Source organism: Polistes dominula, unplaced genomic scaffold (assembly GCF_049000335.1).
Source record: "Polistes dominula isolate Pdom_NZ unplaced genomic scaffold, Pdom_raw_medaka contig_74, whole genome shotgun sequence".
NCBI classification, from domain to species: domain Eukaryota; kingdom Metazoa; phylum Arthropoda; class Insecta; order Hymenoptera; family Vespidae; genus Polistes; species Polistes dominula.
Window position 1 is genome coordinate 314,106 of NW_028300953.1, and position 21,652 is coordinate 335,757.

General features: G+C 31.4%; 3 protein-coding genes and 1 long non-coding RNA gene across 8 annotated transcripts in view; 3 read left to right on the top strand and 1 right to left on the bottom strand.

Moving 5' to 3' along the window:
* Positions 1-4,430, top strand: part of LOC149032580 (uncharacterized) — a 66,894-nt gene extending 62,464 nt beyond the window's left edge. The window contains exons 2-4 of the long non-coding RNA XR_016176571.1: positions 1,764-1,910; positions 2,370-2,553; positions 3,738-4,430. This is a non-coding gene — a long non-coding RNA (uncharacterized LOC149032580). The remainder of the gene's footprint in view (positions 1-1,763; positions 1,911-2,369; positions 2,554-3,737) is intronic.
* Positions 1-5,868, bottom strand: part of Ppn (proteoglycan-like sulfated glycoprotein papilin) — a 73,560-nt gene extending 67,692 nt beyond the window's left edge. For 4 of the 5 annotated variants that reach the window (XM_015329576.2, XM_089172510.1, XM_089172511.1 and 1 more), the window contains exon 1: positions 2,275-2,411. In XM_015329576.2, coding sequence (XP_015185062.2) covers positions 2,275-2,297 — 23 coding nt within the window. In that variant the 5' untranslated portion in view covers positions 2,298-2,411. Of the gene's footprint in view, positions 1-2,274; positions 2,412-5,483 lie in introns of those variants that run through there. The other variant, XM_089172509.1, reaches the window with a different exon arrangement.
* A 3,322-nt stretch (positions 5,869-9,190) lies between these two features.
* Rsph4a (Radial spoke head protein 4a) lies at positions 9,191-14,111 on the top strand. The gene is made up of 10 exons (XM_089172435.1): positions 9,191-10,314; positions 10,395-10,850; positions 10,982-11,069; positions 11,270-11,476; positions 11,573-11,695; positions 12,359-12,512; positions 12,639-12,781; positions 12,948-13,201; positions 13,540-13,727; positions 13,798-14,111. The coding sequence occupies exons 1-10, from the start codon at positions 10,196-10,198 to the stop codon at positions 13,860-13,862; spliced, it is 1,797 nt and encodes a 598-aa protein (XP_089028561.1). The 5' UTR covers positions 9,191-10,195; the 3' UTR covers positions 13,863-14,111.
* A 98-nt stretch (positions 14,112-14,209) lies between these two features.
* Positions 14,210-15,389, top strand: Rrp46 (exosome complex component Rrp46). Its single transcript, XM_015329572.2, has 5 exons — positions 14,210-14,435; positions 14,515-14,628; positions 14,721-14,842; positions 14,922-15,065; positions 15,141-15,389. Exons 1-5 carry the CDS (start codon positions 14,336-14,338, stop codon positions 15,321-15,323), a joined length of 663 nt encoding a protein of 220 aa, XP_015185058.1. The 5' UTR covers positions 14,210-14,335; the 3' UTR covers positions 15,324-15,389.
* The last annotated feature ends 6,263 nt before the right edge of the window (positions 15,390-21,652 follow it).

The following is a 21,652-nucleotide window of genomic DNA, read 5'->3' on the forward strand; positions in this document are numbered from 1 at the left end:
CCGCGAGAAAAACAATTTTCCATTTCTCCATCTACTACTTCTTTCCCCCTCTCTCTAAAGTTGCTTCCTTTTTTCATGCACGTGACGCACGTGTCCGGAGTAGTCGTGGCGATAAATAAACCACGAGATGTACCTGAGTGTGTGTGTGTGTGTGTGTGTGTCTTACGAGTCAAGACGAAAACTCTGTAGAAAAGATGTTGAAGGTGTTGGTGGTGGTGTTGGTTGTGGTATAGAGGAAGAAGATGAAAGTGGAGATGGTAGAACGCGTGTAACGAAGAAAAGGGTGTGCCCTGGAGTATTAACTTATGGAACAGAAATAACAGTCCTCCTTTTCCCCCGTTCAAGGGAGCCAAAATAACTCACGAAATACTGGATTGTCCACGGCACGGACTACTACGTGCTTTTCATCTGTACCTGAGATAAAGATAAAGAGATATAGAAATAGATACAACATTCAAAAGAAAAAAAAAAAAAAGAAAAAAAGAAAAACAAAGTACGTATGTGCGTGTGTGTGTGTGTTTATACTTGTGTATGTGTGTGTGGTTACTTCCCACGTTTGGAATTTCGTCTGCTCAATATTTCTAACTACCTAAGTTGTTCTATTTCTTACTCGTTCCTATACAATTGTTTATTTATCTAAGCTCTAACATCAACTCATAGAATAAAAAATTGTTCATCGTTTTAAACGAGTGGTTAAGAAAAAAATGTAACAACAATGTTCATGGAATATTTTCTTTCAAGATTCTTTTGTTAAATTTTTTTTTTGCTTTTCTACTTTTACAAGTAAAAAAGTGTCTACTCGTTATTTTGAATATATTCTACGACGAGGAAATATTAGGTCTTTTGTACTTTGATAACAGGACAAAATGTTAACGTGAGATAGAAGAAGATGAAGATAACGAACCTTTGTTAATTATAAACGAGTATGTTAGAAAAGTTGATCTTTTGTGTTGGTACCAGAACGAAATAATACACCTATCAACTATTTTTTAAATGATTCAAGTCAACATCATCAAAAATAAAAGTTTAGAATATGAAAAATTAATGTAAACAAATAAAAATAATGTTGTATGATATACTTAAAAAACATTTTGTAGGAATATTTAAATGGAATGGTAAGCCTATAAAAAAAAGGGTTGACATATTCCTATCATATTTACTTAAGGAAGTACTCGATATTGACAGTAAGTATCAAAACGATAAAAAAAAAATGTCAGGAAAGGTAGAATATTTGAACAAATTTTATTAGATGCGTCAACTTTGGTGAAAATTCACAACTACTGTATACATACGTGCATATGTGATACATTTAATACGTGTATGTATATCTTTGAATGAAATTTGAAAAGGTTATCGTATTAGACGCGTAACATAGTCAGTCAGGTGTATGTAATAGTTATGTATTAAACGTAAAATGCATAGACAGAAAGTCGGAAGGTGGTGAATTTTCTGCATAGAAAATAGAAGGAAGAAATTAGCATAAGCCATTGTCCTGCCAGTTTGCTAGCCAGTAGGAAGTATCTAAAAGCTCCTTTTGCAATAAGCCTGTTCACAGTGCAGGTGTAGTACTGTTATAACCGTAAATTCAAAACTAAGGATGTCTCGTGTCTGATTTTTCACTAAATTTTCAACCAACTGATTACAAATTTCAAACTTGATTTTTCAATTACATACTTTACTTAAAACACATTTTGTTCAAAGTTCTAAAACTGAAGTTTTAATAATTCCTACTATTAGTCAAATTCTCTATTTATTATTAATAGATCAAACGTGGAAAAAGGCACGGAAAGGGAAACACGTGTTAACCATGCCGTGTTACTTTCTTGGCATGTGCGAATCGTATGTCTGCAGAAAGCTTTACCATAACTTAACCAACCTTCTGGGATCGTATTTTTAAATTCTAAACGAATGTAAGTATAATTGTTATTTAAAAACAAAAAAAACACTAATTCTAAGTTTAACATTAAATGTACAAACAAAAGTATTTAAACATTGATACAAATATCAAATCAAATTTTACATTTAACACTCTAACTATTAAAACAATTATTCAAACATTCTAATAAATACACTTAATTCCTACAAAAAGAAAAACAATTTAAATTATTAGATCTTAAAAAAAAAAAAAAATGACAAATAGAAGTAGCGAATAAAAATAAAATAAAATTGTACAAATGAAGATGAATAAAATAAATGAGAAAAAAAAAAATGTAAAAATGTGCAATTTAGGAATAGTAAGAAAGAAAGAAGGAAAGAAAAAAAACAATAACTGACCACGTAATCCTGGTGACGGTCATCCCGATGTGGATGTTCCCCGTGATAGGAGAAGTTAACAAACAACACCGGTAAGACCTTTTTTTTCTTCTTAGAAAAGATGAAAATTAACAACACGACGCGAATAAGAAGAGGAAGGAAGAGGAACACGAAGCACCTCTTCTACGGACGGGAGTCGGGCGCTGACTGAACGTTGACTGCGATTCTCTGGAACCGGGAGGAGGCTGCGTCGACCAGCCAGGGACCACGAGCCTGTGGCCTCCTCCTGACACTCGAGTCGTAACTAAATTCTTTTCCCTTTTTTTTTTTCTCTCTTTTATTTTTTTTTTTTTACATTCTCTCTCTCTCTCTCTCTCTCTGTCTCTGTCTCTGTCTCTGTCTCTCTTTCTTGTTCACTCGTTCACTCCCACTTTTTCTTTTCAACCTCCTCCCTCACCGCCACTCACTCTCGCTCAAAATTCCTTCCCGAACTTGATTGAAGTTTCGCCGTCACGTTACACATATCCCGATGATATTTCCTTTTTCAAACATTTTTGTTTTCTTTTACTTTTTTTTTTTTTTTTTTTAGAAAAACCGTCCTCTCATCTTTTATTTTTTTTTTTTTTTACTCAAATTTCTATCACACTTTATGTTTATTTTATTTTATTTTTTTTTTTTATCAATTATAAATTATTCAAAATTGTACGGGATTTTGTTGCAAATTTATTTAGAAATTTTTGAGAATAATAAAACAACCATACTATGTAAATTATTTTTTTTTTATGCGGTATATTTTTATTCAAAGATTTTAATATATTATTTTTTTTTTTTCGAAAAACCGACCTTTACTCTTTTTATTTTCTACCCAAATTTTTACTACACTTTATTTTATTTTATTGCAAATTTAATTAGAAATCTTGAAGAATAATAAAACAATCATATTATTCAAAATTCATGATATAATATATGTCCTTTTAATTATTATTGGAATTAATATCGTATATTTTTATTGGACGATTTTAATATTAATTACAACGACTAGATGATTAGCTTACAACACAAAAATATATATATTAATTTAATGTTAAAATATTCATGAAATTCTTCTTTCTTTCCCCTCCCCCCCCCCACCGTTTACCGTTATCGTTAAACGTGTGTCCAAACACACGTTGAAAAGTAGCTCGTTCCGGAACGATGTTAAGAAACAAAACAGATAACTCATAACACACAATGACGTTTTTCTTTTCTATACAAAGTAGAAGTTAGAAACAATTAAATAGACACGCGAATAAACAATGAAGAAAAATAATTACCAATTTGTCAAATAATTCTTCCTATTTTTTTTTCTTTCTTCTTTTTTTTCAATACTTTTACGTGTTCGTGAAGAGTGTCAAAGACAAATTAAATTAAAAAAAAACTCTTCGCAAGTCGAAGAAAAATATGATTCTCAGTTTTAAAAAGTAAAAACTTCGTTCAATTTTAAGGGACAAAAAAGGCGGGAACGTCTTAATGGGAATTGAACACCGATGGTTGGCAAGCAAACGAATGGATGGAAGAACGATCATCATGGATGAGTAAAGAAACGTACGATTTACGACTAATCTCATCTCACTCTCTCTTTCCCTTTCTTTTTACTTTGTTTATCTCTTTCTAACACGTGAATACGTTTGATGAATAATGTAAGGCATGCTTCGCGATCGGCCCGTTAATAGTAACGAGCTTACATTATTCTACAGTGAGTAGAGTATATACTTCGAATGGCACCTTCGAAGAACGAACCCTTCAAAACGAACTACCGCACTTTCGTGTAATTAAACTTTCAAACCAATTACCGAATAATCTCTTCCCCATCATCCATGGTCTACCACTTACAGTGCATTTCGATTTTGCATTCACGAAATAATACTTTCTTATTTATCCTTCAAATACGTCATAACGAAATGGAAACCAATCATAATGACCGATTTAAATAAGAAATCAACAAATTATTTTATTGTTTCACAAATTTATTCTTGGCATTGACCATTTTTATTTCTTCTTCTTTGTTGTCAAACGAGAAATGCATATTGTATATTATTTCATTTTTTTGTGTTATGTATAAATAAATTATTTTGCATTTTTTATATAGGATTTAAGAATGTAATAATATTAGGGGTGCCCCGCCACGCGTTGTTGTGGCTCACAATCAGTTCGATACACTTGTCTTTAAGTTAATTGCGATTATAAATTAAGATATAAACTATCCTATCTTTCAAATTGGATAAAATTGCACACATTGCGCAAAATTTGATTAAAATCGGTTCAGTAGTTTACGAGTTCATTGCGGACAAACATCGTGACACGTAATTTATATATATTAAGATATAATATAATACTTATAATTACTATAATTATTAATAATTTATTGTAAATTAATATTAGATCAATGATGGTTTGATGATTGTATTAGAAGCTTGGAAAAAAAATCTAACAGTTAGCAAGAAAATAATACATCGATAAATTTGTGTATTTCGGTCAAAAAAAGGTTTCGACATATGACATTTTGCATAAAAAATTGTATTTATTTATATTATATTTATCTAAACTGAACGGGTGACATAAACGACAAGCGTAATCGTATATTCAACGCGTGGGTTATGAAAGCTTACTTACTTACTTACTTATTCTCCAAAGTAAACGTCAAAACGATCGTAATATCGTAGACAATTTTCGAAAATCGAAAAGAAAATGTAGGCGTGAGAGAAAGATCGTTTCATACACGGAAGTATTTCATACACCTTAGTTGGATACAATTCTATATTTAAATATAACCCAAACATTTCAAATGTAATTTATTATCTTTCATATATAAACAATAAAAACAACAACGATTCAGATTATTACGAAACTAGTTCAACGATCTTTTGTATTCGATCAGTGTTCTACAAAGATTGAAAAAAAAAAAAGAAGAAATAGAAGAGAAATAGAAAAAACATAGACGCAAAATTACAGAAAACAAAAATAAAATAATTAATATTATTATTAAAAAAAAATAAAATTAATTGACTTTAGGAATTCAAAAGTTCATTGATCACAAATATTAAATCACAAAGTTTTAGAAAACAAACAAAAAAATAAAATTAATTGACTTTAGGAATTCAAAAGTTCATTGACCTTAAATATTAAATCCCGCCAGTGTGTTGCCATCCATGAAAAAAATAATTAAATAAAAAAATGAAGTTGAAACTAACCGAATAAATCGATGGTGCATGATTAACGGCGTTGCAAGGGCGGCGTTTGCAAGGGCGCCGATATAAGGGACGTTGTCCAATCCAACAACAGGCTGATACCCTCTTGGAAACTTCAACTTCAAAAATATTAAATCTAATCTTCTTCTTCTTCTTCTTCTTCTTCTTCTTCTTCACGTAGAATAGAAGAAGATAATAAGATAATACGAAGATAAAACAAACAAACAAAATGAAAGAAAATAAAAAGATGAATCAACCGAAATTACGTTCGGTTTGCTCGCTCGCGCGCCTGCGACTCGCGAGAGAAAACTAAACCGAAAGAGGTTTAACGAGAGAGAGAGGACCGTGTTCCGTTCTGTTGGAACCCCCGATGTGAAGGAGGAGAAGATAGAAACAGAAAAGAGAGAGAGAGAGAGAGAGAGAGGAGAGAATGAGGAATGAAGAGAGTAAGTGTGCAGGCGCAGCAAACCAAAGAGGAGAAGAAGAGGAAGAAGAAGAAGAAGAAGAGGAGAAGGAAGAAGAAGAAGAAGAGGAGGAGGAGGAGGTGGTGGAGAAGGAGGGAAAGGAGGTGATGGTAGAACCCAAGAGGGATTCGGATAGGAACCGGTGGGGACTTCTTGCTCATTCATACTTGAACGCCTCCGCACAGTTAGAATCAGAGTGAGTGAGAGAATGAGAGAGAGTGAGAGAGAGAGAGAGAGAGAGAGGGAAAAACTCTCTTCACAAATGTCTCCCATGCAACTTCTTGTGAGGCACTTCGAGATGCGTTTAATGCCACTTAATCAACGTATTTCTAGAGATTAGAGTAGAAATGATTCGTTAATGATCATCATTTCATATCACCTAATCTTCTCATTGAATTAACGGCTACTATTCTGTATTTCTTTGTTATCACAAATAGGATTTTTTTTATTAAATCATTTCATATTAAATCCTATTGATATTGTTTATCTTGTTAAGATATGATAATTGTTTAATAAATAATTAATAATCGTCTGTGAAATATTCTGCATTGAGATAATCCAAGATTTTATTTTGATTTTTATTTGTATTTTTATGTGCATTTGATAGTATCGTTAATCGATGATTAGAAATGTTAATTGTGGGATAAATATTTGAAAAATTGTATACTTTAATTCTAAATATCATCTATGATTATGCAAAAATTCTGCATTGCAATATTCCAAGATTTGATTTTAATTTTTATGTGCATTTGATGATATCGTTAATCGATGATTAGAAATGTTAATCGTTTAATAAATATTTAAAATATTGTGTATTTTAAATCTACCAAGAATTATTGAAAATAGTTTTTCTTCTATTAACTAACATTCGTTGACATAGTTAATATTATTAATAGATAATTAGAAAAGGTTTTGTTGAGTAATTAAATATTGAAGAACAAAAATCGTATGACGATCAAATAAAAGCATAGATTTGAAATATTGAAAAAAAAAAAAAAACTAGGAAAAAGAGGAGGTGGTGATTTTTTTTTGAAAGGCTTTGAAAATCCCTAACGATGATCAACGTTCAAATATTGTTAATTCGACGATTAATGAATGCGGAGGAGATGTCACGATGCGTATAATAGGTATTGGCATATACGCCTGATCAATTTCGATCAATCGTTTGATAATTCCGTTTAAAATGAAACTGCATTTCGAAATAGCATCCCGATTCATAACCAACGTACGAATCCAACAACGTACGAATTCAACGTACCGGTTATGAATGTATGTGTAAGAGTATGGTGTATACGTGTGCCTTTTATTAATTACCATACGATTTCGTTAATTATGAAGCATTATGCCATACACGTGCATATGAGGAGAACCAATCGAAATATTGGCGACGTGTAAAGTAACCTTCCACCTATTTCATACTTGCATTTCTAATGCTAATACAAATTACTAACAGACTTTAAGTTATCCTAAGTTGTTGTTTTTTTCTTCTTTTTTTTTTCTTATTCTTCACTATGTACATATTATCTTTTAACCTTGTATTAAAATAAACTACTTTGCTTTGAAATTACCGCCAGATAAAAAAAATGTCATTAGTTATGTGGGTATATGTTTTAAAAAAAAAAAGCTATTATAGATACATTTCTATATAAAGTAGAATGCATTTACATTAATTATACTTATTTTTCATACATTATTATGCATTGTATATTTTACTAGAGATGCCCCGTCACGCGTTGCTGTGGCTCACAATCAGTTCGATACACTTGTTTTTAAGTCAATTGCGATTATAAATTAAGATATAAACTATCCTATCTTTCAAGTTGGATGAAACTGCATACAGTGTGCAAAATTTGATTAAAATCGGTTCAGTAGTTTACAAATCCATTGCGGACAAACAACGTGATAGGTAATTCATATTTATTAAGATTGGAATTTTCATGGTTAATATTGTATGGGTCTGTTAATACTTGCATGTATTTTAAAATTGACTATCATAAAGTAATTATAAAATACAAATGATAATATTGAGTCGTTCGATGAAATATTATCGTGTTTTGAAAATGAATGAAAATTTGATACGCGTTGAAATTTAATTACAAAAAAGAAATTACACGTTTTAGGTTGATAAAATAATTGGTAAAGTTTATTGACACCATGCAATATCGATACGCATGACACAAAGCTGGTTCAAGGGTTTTCAATCTGAAAATTTGAATGTCAAAGATGCGCCTTGCATTAGTCAAACAATCATCGAAATAATCAATGAAATCATAGATTAAAATTGAACAATATTTTATACATTAATAATCATGACATTTGTAATAAACAAAAAATCATTTCATAAAAGAATTTAAAAAACTATTGGAAAAAAAAACTGAATAGAATATATTGAATAGAATAATAGAAAATAGTAAAAAAACTTATTTAAATTTATCATTGAAATACAAACGAAACGAAACGAAACGAAACGAAATGAAACGAAACTTTTGACTCGACCTGAGTTAAACAAATGTAGATTTTTTATTATATTAAATTTAATTATTTAATATAAATCACAATTTTATTCTAAATATTTTCTCTATTTTATTAATAAATGCATTGAAATTGATTGTACATATTACATCCTATTGTACAGATACATTTTACGAATAAATATTTATATGTATAATGATTAATGATATAATATAATAAGACCATAAACGCATGGTGACCTCTCAGACACCGATCTCCATTTTAATGTACGCTCATAGAAATCTCCATTAACCGTAATAGTCAATCATTTTCCGAACCGATGTTCCGTACGAACGAATCTCATACGTATCCTATACCCGACGATACAATTTTACAGATAAAAAAACATTCAAAAAATATGTTCGTTTCTTTTGAAGGATCGTTCGACGTTTGAGAAATAAAAATCAAAAAAAAAAAAAAAAAAAAAAGAAGAAAAAAAAAGAAATTGATTAGAAAAAATTTTGTTTTAATTGGTAACGCAAGCGATATTTTGTTATACATGTAAATATGTGTATGCTTGTTCAATATGCATGCATGCATACATGTATATGTGTATTATACGTGTATGCTATTCGGTGGGCGTCAAAGGAAATATGCCGGATGACCTCGGGTAGCTTTGCTTGTATTTAGGACACCCGATAGATGATAGCTACGAGCTTCAGGATGCAAACTGATAGAAACTGGCGCGTGTGATTCAACTTCATTAAAAGATATACACACACAATATATATATATATATATATATATATATATTCTATATACATTGTGCATATGTTCATTCAGATTCAGATTCACCTCTGATAGGAAAATTTCTAATTTACGTTTCACTTATCTTTTATGAAATAATTATCGATATAAGGTTTTTTTTTTTTTTCAATAGCTAGTATTTTTCAATAGGAGTGTACAAATTTGTTTGATTTAATTCTGTACACAATTTTTCTTTTTATTATTTTTATTTAATAATAATATTAATAAAGATTTATTTAGTTTATTAATACACAAAATATATTAAATGATACGAAGATCGCGAATGGAAAGGACAGGAACAATGGCGGGATTTGGTATTTGCGGCAATAAAATTTCGAGTTCCTAGTGCCAATTAATTAATAATAACAATATATTAAATATTATAATATTAATAATAAAATAAATAATATTATAATCAGTATATATTTAATATAAAAATTAACAATTAAATTTATCAAAAATGTAGAAGAAAGTATTACAAAATAAAAGTATACTTTCATTAGAAGTATAAATAATTATCATTAAGTAACCCGTTGATATGAAAAATAGCGCAAATGGTATGACATTTATCATTGGTCCAGTTTTATCTGCTTTTACTTAGTCTTCTTATGTTAGTTAGATAAAACGAATTTGGCAGGAGACTCATTAAAATAATTAGGTCGTACAGATATATAAGTTATTTTTATACTTTGTATTTTTGTCTCTTCCGAGTTACGAACAAAACGATTAAGAATGAAGTCTTTTTTAATAAAAAAAAAAAAAAAAAAAAAAAAAAATGAGAGGCGGAGTCTCATGTTTTTTTCTAATCACTACAAACAAGTAAGTCTATGATACATACATACATACATAGACATGAGACATATGTGTTAATATGTGTGAGATGAATTCCGTTGAAAATAATAAAACAGACGAGAACTATGATTATATGGTTATGTTTCATTAACGATAACGATTTAATAAATAATTCATTTTCTAACTAAAATCATACAACAAATGGATTATTCATACAACATTGAAGAAATTCCAACGAATGATAAACCATGCATCGAACACGACATTCGTCGTGCCAAACAATTTTTACTCAAACACAGTCCTGAATCTGGTGATAATTTGTACGTAATTATTATTATTATTAGTATTATTATTATTTTTAAATAAATAATTAACATTGAAACAAACCATGAGATTTTAGATATGATCATTTATCGGAACTTCTTGCTAAGATATTATCGGAAAAACCAAAAAATGCTGTTGATTTGTTTGAAGTCTACAGCAGAAGATTAAAAGAAGAAAGATACAAAACTCAAACTGATCATTTGCGTGATGTTTACGTACCACCTGTACAATACGAAAATGCTAAAAAACTTATCGAATTGTTTCAAGTACTAAATATAATTTGTTATTCAAATATATTTCTCAAATCGTTTGATTTCATTCATCTTTTGAAGAAGGCGGAAGCAGAAACAAGAAACGAGGAAGATCAAATGGAAGAAGATGAAGAGATTGAAAAAAAGAATGGAATACCAAACACCATGGATTTATTATTTTATTTCGAACAAACCGGTGTTGGTTTGCCACGAGGCGAGATGATTTTATTAAATTTAGCGATAAGAAAACTCGCTAGTAAAGTTCCCATCAAAAATCTTAGGTAACAAATAGAAAATATTTTTTATTTTTTTTTTTTTTTTTTTTTAACAATCAACTGTAGAAACTTTCTTTTTTTTTTTATTTTATTATAAAAAATAAGCTAGTAGAAAATCGGATTTATGGTTAATATAGATTTTGGGGTAAGATTCTTGGTAATCCGAAGAATTATTATGTGGTGGAAGCGGAATTTGTGGAGGACGAATTACAAAGAAGATTAGAGGTTATGTTCCTATATCATTTTAAACTCTGATTTGTTTCATTCTTTTCTTTTATATAAATGCATATTAAAATAAAAAAAATGATTTTGAAGTAGCAAACGACATCAGTGAACGAGATTAGACAAAATTCTGATTTGTTTCTTTCTTTTCTTTTATATAAATGCATATTAAAATAAAAGAAAAAAAATGAATTTTGAAGTAGCAAACGACACCAGTGAACGAGATTAAAGAAGAAGAAAAAATTGAGGAAGTTAAAGATGAACGAGATATGGAAATGAATAAAGAAATTTCCGATGAAACTGAAGAGGAGACAAAATTACATTTGGTATTTCCACCATTACCAGTTAATACGTGGAAAATGCCGACGGAAGTGCCACCGGAACAAATTGGAACTGGAGTAAACACCAAGGTGATAAGATTTATCTTTAAAAAAAAAAAACCCTGGGTTTTATTATACACAATTGTATATTTGCAATATTATAAATAATTGTGAATATATTTTAAGGTATATTTCGTATGCAATAATCCGGGAATTGATGATTGGTACGAACTACCACCTGTGACACCACAACAAATAATAATATCACGTCAAATTGTTCGTTATTTTACTGGCCATTTAAAAACAAAGGTATATTGTTTATATTTCATTCGATAATAATTTATTTCATTCTTATGGGTTGTTAGATTATTAATATCGATGATTTTTACTAACCTGAGTTATATGTGATTTTGATAAATTGTTCAACATTGTGCAACAAAAATGTTCAGTATTAAAAACAAAAACCGACTTCAAAAATAACACTTACAATGGTTTTCTCATGGATGCCATTGTCAGAACTGGACCAAATTGAAATGGGACCACACGGGAAGCATCAGCTTTTAAATAAAAAAAAAGAATCATCAAAATCGGTTAACCCAGTCGAATTGAGAGTCTCCTCCTTTTTTGAAATCGGTTAATAATAAAAATAATTTTTTTAAACGAGTGCTACCAAATATATGAAATTATTGAATAATTTAATTATTAATAATATTATTTTACTTGGAAGCTACTTCCCCCACGTGACTTACTACCAATAAGAATTAAAACAAGTACTACGAATATCGTTGAACATTTATACATTTATATAATTTAATTATTAGATGGAATAATTTATTATGTAATAGAAATGATGAAATGATGTAATCATTAATAACATACTTTCATTTTGTAAGTAACTTGCCACGTGACTTACGACCAATAAGAATGAAATAAGTACTGGGAATATCATTGAATATATTTGTTAATTATTAGATGCATACATTTCCGCCATTTCCCGGTACAGAAGAAAATTATCTTCGTGCAGAAATCGCTAGAATTAGTGCTGCGACCGATATTTCACCGATCGGTTATTATACCTTCACCGGATTGGACGAGGAAGAGGAAATTGATGAAGAAATGGAAGAAGGTAATGATCGATATATAGTACATATAGATCGATGTGTGTATTTCATGATCTGTAATCACTGTTAAACGGTATAAAACGTTAGGATTTCGATTTGATTAATTATCAACGAGGTTATTCTACATTCAGGAGGGACCTTGACGGAGAACGTACATTACGATCCATTGCCGGTCAAGGATCTAGTGGATCCATCAATGTCGAATTGGTGTCATCATACTCCATACATTCTGAAGCAGGGACGTACAGTTTGGTGGGATCCTCGAGAAAAAGAGGTTCACTATTATATAATAATGAAATAATTCAATGATTCATTTATTAACGAGATAAATAATGAAATAATTCAATTAAATGTTTGTCATTAACCTTAAAACGTTCATTGCAATAGTTAATGTTTTATTAACACCGATGATGCTACAGAAATGATTGGACTTTTATTAGGAAGAAGTTGAAGTTGAAGAGGAGGAGGAGGAGGAGGAGGAGGAGGAGGAAGAAGAAAAAGATGAGGAAACTAAAAGGGGAGATGCTATTAAAGAAACTGGACCACCTTTATTGTCACCATTATCAGAGGATGCGATTTTAGAATCAGTATTTCCATGGACAACGAGACAATCTTCGTTCGTTCAACTGGACACCGCAGTTGCTTTAGTGAGGTCAAATATTTGGCCTGGTGCATATGCATTCGCCGTTGACAGGTTTTTGCATATATATATACATTGAATATTTCTACGAAGATGTATCTTATTTCGTATTTTAATGAACATAATAGTAAAAGACAAGTTTTCTTTTTTTTTTTTTTCAAAGTAAGAATAACTGAGAATAATTTGTCCAAGTGTGTATGTAATAAGAATATAGGCACGTACCTATTTCACGGTTGTAAAATAAATTCTCGCTTGTACCAACGATCGTTCGAGATCCGCGATATGAGTTTTAACGGAGCCGGAGGAAATTATGCTGATCTGCAGTCACGTTACCAGAAAATTAATGCGCGCGAAATTACGCTAATGCAATTTTAATGGTGTCATTTTCGCAGACGTTTCGCCAACGTGTACATCGGTTGGGGTCACAAGTACAACGCTTACAATTACAATCCACCATCTATGCCTCCCGTACAGGATCAGTATAAAATTGGTCCGGAAATCATGGAGATTCGGGATCCGACTTTTGAGGAAGAAGAAGCTTATCGTATAGCACATTTACCACCACCACCATTATTCATTGGTAAATCATAATAATTAATAATATGATCGATCATTTCTTTTAATTTCATTCGATTCGATCTTTTGTAAAGGAGAAGGTGAAGAGGAATTCGTTGAGGAAGAGGAAGAGGAAGAGGATGACGAAGAGGATGAATAAATTAGACAAATTAACTTTATAAATTATTCAACTCAACGTTAATACAATTAAAAGCAATAAGATATGAAAAATAATCAACCTTAATTATGGTATTTAAATATCTTTCGCGTATATTTATCGATACTGCCAAAATTTCTCGTACCATTTGTTGGAAAGTAGATCTCTACTATATCCGTCAAGAAAAAGGGTTTAGAAACCCTGGCACAACCTTGTCGCAACCCTGCTGATAATATACCGACTAAGTAAAATTTCCTTTTACAAGTTATACAGTAATCTAACTCGTGTTGACTTACGTAGTAAGCTTTTAAACATTATACTATGCAACGCTAGATGTCGTCAGAAAAAAACTATATTTTGCTTATTATTTTTGATGCTACTTTAACCTCACGTGTTATACCAAACATAACCTATAAGACTAACTCTAAAACGTTTTATATTAAAAACATATATTATATCATAAAATAATTATAATTATGGATGAAACTGATACACAAATTGAATGTGCACTCCGTCCAATGATATGCGAACTGAATAAACTTTCGATGCCTGATGGATCAGCAATGTTAATGCAAGGTAAACATCTCATATTTATAAATTTACTGTATAACTATTACTGTATAACTATAGTTGATTATATGTATTGTTTTTTTAGGTGATACAGCTGTTATTGCAGGTGTTTATGGACCCATAGAAGCAAAAGCACAGAAAATGATTTACGACAAAGCTTCCGTTGAAGTTGTTTATAGTCCTTTAAAAGGACCTCAAAGTAAACATATTAAATCTATTAATTGTTAAATTTATCTTTACAAACACACATAAATATAATTAATAGGAAATATTTGTTGTTAATATTTTAAGAGATAAACGACAGGGTGGTTGAATTATATTTAAAAGAATCGTGTGAGGCTGCCATTATTGTTAATCTTCATCCGGCTTCCGCTATCAGCATAAATGTACAAGAAATTGTGGATAATGGCGGGGTAAGTTGATACTTGACAATATAATTGACAATATAATTTTAATAACATGTTCTCATTAAAATGGTTATTATTTTTTTAGTTATTAGCTTGTAGTATTAATGCTGCATGCTTGGCTTTAATTAATTCAGGAATTTCTTTGAAATTTACCGTGGCTGCTGTTAATTGTATGATTGAAAAAGATACAGGAAATGTAATACTTGATCCAAACAGTGATCAATTGCAGGTAAGAAAATAAAATATAAATGGTTATTATTATTTAATGAATCTTAGGTATTTACATTTATGTTTTATTTATTAGAAATCGAGAGCAGTTTTAACTTTTACGTATGACAGTATAAAAAGAAATTTTATCTCTTGTCAAACATCAGGACGTTTCACCGATAAGGAATTTGTGGAATGTTTGGACAAATGTGAACAAGCTAGTACACGGATCTTTGAATTTTATCGTGATGTTGTTAAAAAATATGTAACGGCAATATAATTACAAAGAATTTGTTTATTTATATTTGTTAATAAAATAAATATGATAAAAATAATAAGTCACTAGATCATCCAAAAATTCAACCAATTGTAAAACTTTTCACTAGTTTCGATATCTAGTTTTATATTCATGGTGTATTTCAGTAACTCAATTCAAATTCCTTCATGAGAATCTACCTTATCGAGAAATGGTAAGTGTAGAATAGTTCAATTCTTTTACAGTGACAGATTTTATACCAACCGATGGTAATCAAAACTTGTAACGATACAAAGAATATAGAGAGGACGCTGAATGAACCCTTGATCGGTGGTTCCCCCAATGCCATGAAATAGAACTTGTAATTCAATCTGCTCTTCGGATAACACACCAGTTATTTCAAACAAATCAATCCAATTACTAATATTATAGAATATTAAGAACTTGAGTCGTTAAAAATTAATTTGATTAGTTTTAAAGGAAATTTAACTTTGACTTTAACAGGATTGTCCAATTTCAAAAAAATCAAACAATTAATTTACATAATTAAAATAAAAATCAAAAAAATGGAATTGAAAGTTTGAAAATTAGTTAATATCACAAAGAACGAACGTAACTTGAATCCTTTTGATAAAATCGATGTGAAAAGGAAAAAAGGAATAAAAAATAACTGAAATAAGTATAAAGAAGGAAAAAAAAGGAAATAAAGGGGGAAAAAAAGAGTGTAGAAAAGGGGGGAATCCCCTGAATCGTCGTATTCAGGTTTGAAAGAGAGAAGAGAGCCACGCCCGGTCGCCAATCATAGCCAGGAGAGTAAAAGTATCCTCCACCTTCGACGTGTGCACCCTTTTGTGTCCACGGGTGCTGTGGGACTCTCCTCATTCTTTCGTTTCTTCTTTATTTCTTGCTCGAAGAATACGAACGGGGTAGAGAGAACTTACAGCGACTCGGTGGCCATTTCTGGGCGTCCATTAAATACAGAAATGAGCCTCGCGAGAGACCCACGAACTCCGGACCAGATCCTCTTGAACGGGGCCCTAACAGAGAAAGAAAAAGCAACACACACACATATATATACACAGAAAATAAGAAGAGAGTCGGGTCAGACCGGGCCACGTTTAGCTGAGGTCGCCCCAGGCCCCCAGACCATTAACAAGGAGCGGAGCAATTTATGGACCGGCTCGCTCATTTCCACTTTATTATTATTTTCTCATCTCATAGATGGTCTTTCGCGTCGTTTTGTCTCGCCCTTCCTTTTCTACCTTTTTTATTTTTATTATTATTTCTTTCTTTCTTTCTCTCTCTCTCTCTCTCTCTTACTCTTTTTCTTCTCTTAGCTGTTAGTTGCATCCTCTTTCATTTCATTTCCTTTTTCCTTTTCATTTTCTTTCTTATTTGCGTTGAAATTAATGCTCAAGAAGTTGAATCGAGAGAAGCCAAGCAAGCAAGCCAACTACGAGATATTATCGGTGTGTGTACCACCTTTAACCATCCTACGAGGTCCCAGGTGCCTTTAAATCTAGGAATATGTGATAAGGATGCTTGGGGCCTACTCGAATGGCCCACGATACATGAGTACCTGAATACAAAGCTTTCATATGCTATGTATTCTCTCTCCCTCCCTCTCTCTCTCTCTCTCTCCTTCCGAATGGCTACTCCTCGATCGAAACTCTGCTGTACATTATCCTTCCTGTTAATGGATATCTCGACGGGATAGTAGTAGTCTTCGGTAGGAATATATACAATAATATATATATACCTTCTGTACACTTCAATTTGATTTAAACGAATTTGATAGCTTCGTGATTATGCTTATACAATTAGGAGAGATACAACTATGCTTGATTTAAATGAGAATATCTTGTTCTCTGGTTCGATTTCAATACGAGAGAGAGAGAGGGAGAGAGAGAGAGAGAGAGCCATATTATTTATCTTGAGATTTTTTCATAATAAAATAAAAGATACATTTTTTGTAACGTCAAATATATTCCTATCTTTATTATTAAGCTTCCAGTGATAATAATAATAATAATACCAAGTTATATATTTTTAATTATTCCGAAATCTCCACAAAGAAATCACCATATTATAAAACATATATTAATATATTAAATTATATTTCATTTAATTTACCATAAATTAAAATTAAATAAGTAAACTCGAAAAACCCTTTTATTATTTTACAAAAATACAACAAAAGAAACATTGACCCTTTTTTAAAAAGCGAATAGAAATTTGTTCTCTTAAAATAAAAAAAAAAAATAAAAAAAAAACAAACAGATGAAATGGCAAAAACAATTAGGAAGATATCGAATGAAGAATTTAAGGAAGGAATTCATTGAGACATCGCTAAAGTTAATTAGCGTCTTTACCTGGGTTATCATTTTTTTTTCTTCATGGTGTTCTATGAGAGAATGAGAAATAAATACGAAAGATCGTAAATCGTGGCGAACCAATGGGACGTGGCGAAGACGTCCTAGCGGATCTACCATAGGATCGTTTGCCGTTCGACGAGAACCATACGAACCATACAACCATCAGGGTCAGACTCCACTCTCTTTCGTCCAATCCCTTCTTTCGTCCCTTCGAACGATTATACTTTCGTTCTACCATCGGCCGCCGTTCATGCTAATCTTCCTAACAACTGCCCTCGCGCCAATAGAGAAGCAGCTTTCGTTCTTCTCAAACGAAAATGAACAGAGACCACCGCCGTTTACGAATAGAAAGGTAAACGAGAAACTTACAAAAATGGACGACCAGGTAAAACCTTAAGAAACAATGCAACTTCAATTAAAAAGGCTAATGTAAACAACAAACTTTATTCCCTTTTTTTTTTTTTTTTTAATTTAACACATTCGTCACCGCTGACGTGAATTCACGTCTTTCAACTTCTATTCCTGGTTACTGCTGACCCTAAGAAACAATGCAACTTCAATTTAAAAGGCTAATGTAAACAACAAATTTTATTCCTTTTTTTTTTTTTTAAATTTAACACACTCGTCACCGCTGACGTGAATTCACGTCTTTTCAACTTTTATTCTTAGGTTGCTGCTGACGTAATTCACGTCATTTTCAATTTTACAAATTTAATACAAATAATATATTTATATTTAAAAATATAATTACATATCAAATGAATTCAATGTAAAAATGTATTCTACATTATTTGTAAATAAAATTAGTTGAATAGATTGAGTCGTCTGATTCTTTGGCGTATATTTGTCCGCCCTTTTGATTCGTTTCAGTGGTCGACAGTTGGCCTTGGTACCGATCATTAGAATCGTCTCGTCATTTTTTTGCGAGTTGGAACGCCCAGTGAGATTCGTTGCGCTGTTAAAACTCGAATTCAAGCTCCTGAATCTGAGTAACACAAAGTTTGTTTCCCGCATGACGATTCACCGATGGTGGGTAGTGTTAAAAGAGAGAAACAAAAGACAAAAGAATAGAAGGAGAATGAGAATGAGAAGAAGAAGAAGAAGAAGAAGAAGAAGAAGAAGAAGAAGAAGAAGAAGAAGAAGAAGAAGAAGAAGAAGAAGGGAAGACGAAAGTCGTTTGACGTCTGACACGACTCGAAGTGACAGCCGGCTTGTGTACGACAGGAATCGTACGTTTGTTTGTCGGGACTCGAAAAGACTGACGTTTAGGGACCGAAGTCTTCTTCCTTCATTCATTCCCTCCCACCATCCATTGGGAAACGGGTCCAAAACAACATTTCGAGCCTACCCCTTGCCGAGGATGATGGATTCTTGTCACGTAATCTACTTTAAACAGTGATCCTTTCGATCTTTTCGTTAACATCCTAACAAACGTTGCATCAACTTACTTATTTTAAGATCTATGCAAATATAAGACCATTTCAACAAATTTTTAACACTACATTTTTTAATATATAATAATTATATAATATTTAATTAGGTACTTACGTATTAGCGCAAGCGCAGCAAAATTCGGCTAATGCGCCAATCTACACCTTAGATTGTTGTGACAAATCATAGAATAAAAAACTTTATTTAAAATCGAAACACTTTCAAAATTCAAAACATTTTATTTATAAAAAGCAGTCAATCGGATTTCGGTGGAAAATGTGCCGATATAGAATTTAACATAGATTCAAAACAGCCTCTATTTTCTTTCACCTGATGCTGTCGCCATAACCCTGACAAAACCCTGACAGTTTGAAGCATTAGCGGAATTTTTGCTGCGCTGGCGTTAATACGTAAGTACCTTTAATTATTTTAATAATGTAATTATTAATTATTATATATTTATATAATAATTATTATAAAATTTAGTAATTAAGTGACTTGTGGAATCAAACATAAAAATATTTTTAAATCAATATGTGTATCACAACTTGAATAAAACAAAGTGAAACAACCCTTATTGTTTGCTACAAATTTGGAAATAAAAATTTGAACTACATCACCAATACTGTAAAAAAAATTTCAGATGATTCAGAACTAACCTAGGTGTTTGATTCTTTTGACAAAATTCAATTGTATTCGCACGAACTAAGATTTCAGTAACAAATGTAAAGATATTTATACAAGATGATCTGTCTTTTATCTCATTCTCTTTGTTTCTTTTTTTTTTTTTTTTTGATACGTTTGAAGAAGAAGATGAAGAAGAAGAAGAAGGTCAAGAGAATCCCGCAGTGCCGCATAATCCGATCGGATCGCCGCTTAAGATTGATGGTTTCTTAATAACCGAGAAAAACCGGTAAAACGATCGGCTCGTTGATGCACCACAGGTGGCCCGACAGTAAGGATTACACCTGGACGACATAGTTTTTCTCACAATCGTTGGACACGATCGAGAGAAATCTTTTCTTTCTATACTCACTATTTAGTTATTTTCTTTAAGATTACAAACACATACAATTTTTATTCAGTATGACGATGAACAAAGTGACAAGTATTATGTTAGAATAACTAAAGACGTGTCACACACCAACACACACACACATAATTTTAACAATGTTAGAGAAAAATATTGAAACATTTTAGGTACACATTTATTTAGATAATTATTTTGGGATATTCTAATAATTTAAATTAATATTTTATGTAATATTATAAATATTACTTGGTTACACATTTATTTGAAAGTTACTTTGAAATATTGTAATAATTTAAAAATTAATATTAATTATAATAATTAATTATAATAATATAAAAATTACTTATATATTAAATAAAATCTCATCTCACAATCAGTTTCACTGACGTATCAAAACGTCATATGCATCATTGCCCAAACAAATACATGATTGATGTATCAAATGTACCCAAAGGGTTAATCCCTAATTAAATTTACAAAATATAAATATAAAAAACTAAAATGCAACTACGAAACTATCAAAACACAAATAGTGTTGTTGATCATCGTAGGTGAGATAATCGAAAAGGTGTCGACGTATAGGTGCGAACAAATTTCGAAAGAGATCATCAAGTTTGTTTTAGTTTCTCACCGTTTAAAAAAAAAAAAACAAAAAAAAAAGAAAAAAAAAAACTAAAAAGGTTTATACGATCGGTTTTGGGTTGTTGATAAATGCCGACGAACGTAAAGGGGAACAAAATCAGTTCGGTTCTTGTCACATTCTTGTCAACGGGGATAGCGTGCCACGTCAATCTCCTACTCGCGATTCTCTACTTGACTTCCCTTTCTTGGATCAACGAGAGAGGAAGGAAGGAAGGAAGGAAGGTAGGAAGGAAGGACGAAGGACGAAGGACGTCGATGGACAGACAGACAGCCAGGGACAAGCGGTCGATGCGTCAAAGAAAAATATAAACGGAGTCTGGTGACGCAGCCAAACTGCCTCATTAGCTCGGTTTAGTTCGCCAAACTTTTGCCGACTACGGAATCTCATCTCTCCCTCACTTTTAGCCTAACAGAAAACATAACACAAACGAAAAAGGGAAAAAGAGAGAGAGAGTGAGAGAGTGAAAGAGAAAGATAGTGTTCTTGGTCCTTTCTTCACCAAGCTAGCTACCTGCTGCTGCTGCTACTCCTTTCCTCCACCTCCATCTACTGTTTCTCTGTCTTTTTCTTCTTTTCATCCTCCCCCTCATTCTCCTACTCTTTTCTCTTTCTTCTTGTCTCTGCTAAGGTACGAGTCTTACAATGGGACTCCACTTATCGACCTATTTACAATATTCCTTTAGCGTAATGATATCTCATATGCATTCAACTAAACAAGGCTATATATTTGAAGTATCTTTTTTGTTTCCTTTTTTCATTTTTATTTTATTTGCTTTCTTATTTAACGTCTTAACATACAATGACGTCTAGGGAAAGACAAGGAAAAGGATTTTTTTTAGCATTCAACATTTTCTTTAATTGATTTGAAATAT

Bases quoted from the DNA above. Each gene is read 5' to 3' on its own strand.
- Rsph4a (XM_089172435.1), top strand. From the start codon at position 10,196: ATGGATTATTCATACAACATTGAAGAAATTCCAACGAATGATAAACCA. The intron at 10,315-10,394 runs GTACGTAATTAT...ATGAGATTTTAG, and splicing joins CCTGAATCTGGTGATAATTT to ATATGATCATTTATCGGAAC. The intron at 11,070-11,269 runs GTTATGTTCCTA...ATTTTGAAGTAG, and splicing joins AATTACAAAGAAGATTAGAG to CAAACGACACCAGTGAACGA.
- Rrp46 (XM_015329572.2), top strand. From the start codon at position 14,336: ATGGATGAAACTGATACACAAATTGAATGTGCACTCCGTCCAATGATA. The intron at 14,843-14,921 runs GTAAGTTGATAC...TTATTTTTTTAG, and splicing joins AAATTGTGGATAATGGCGGG to TTATTAGCTTGTAGTATTAA. The intron at 15,066-15,140 runs GTAAGAAAATAA...TTTATTTATTAG, and splicing joins CAAACAGTGATCAATTGCAG to AAATCGAGAGCAGTTTTAAC.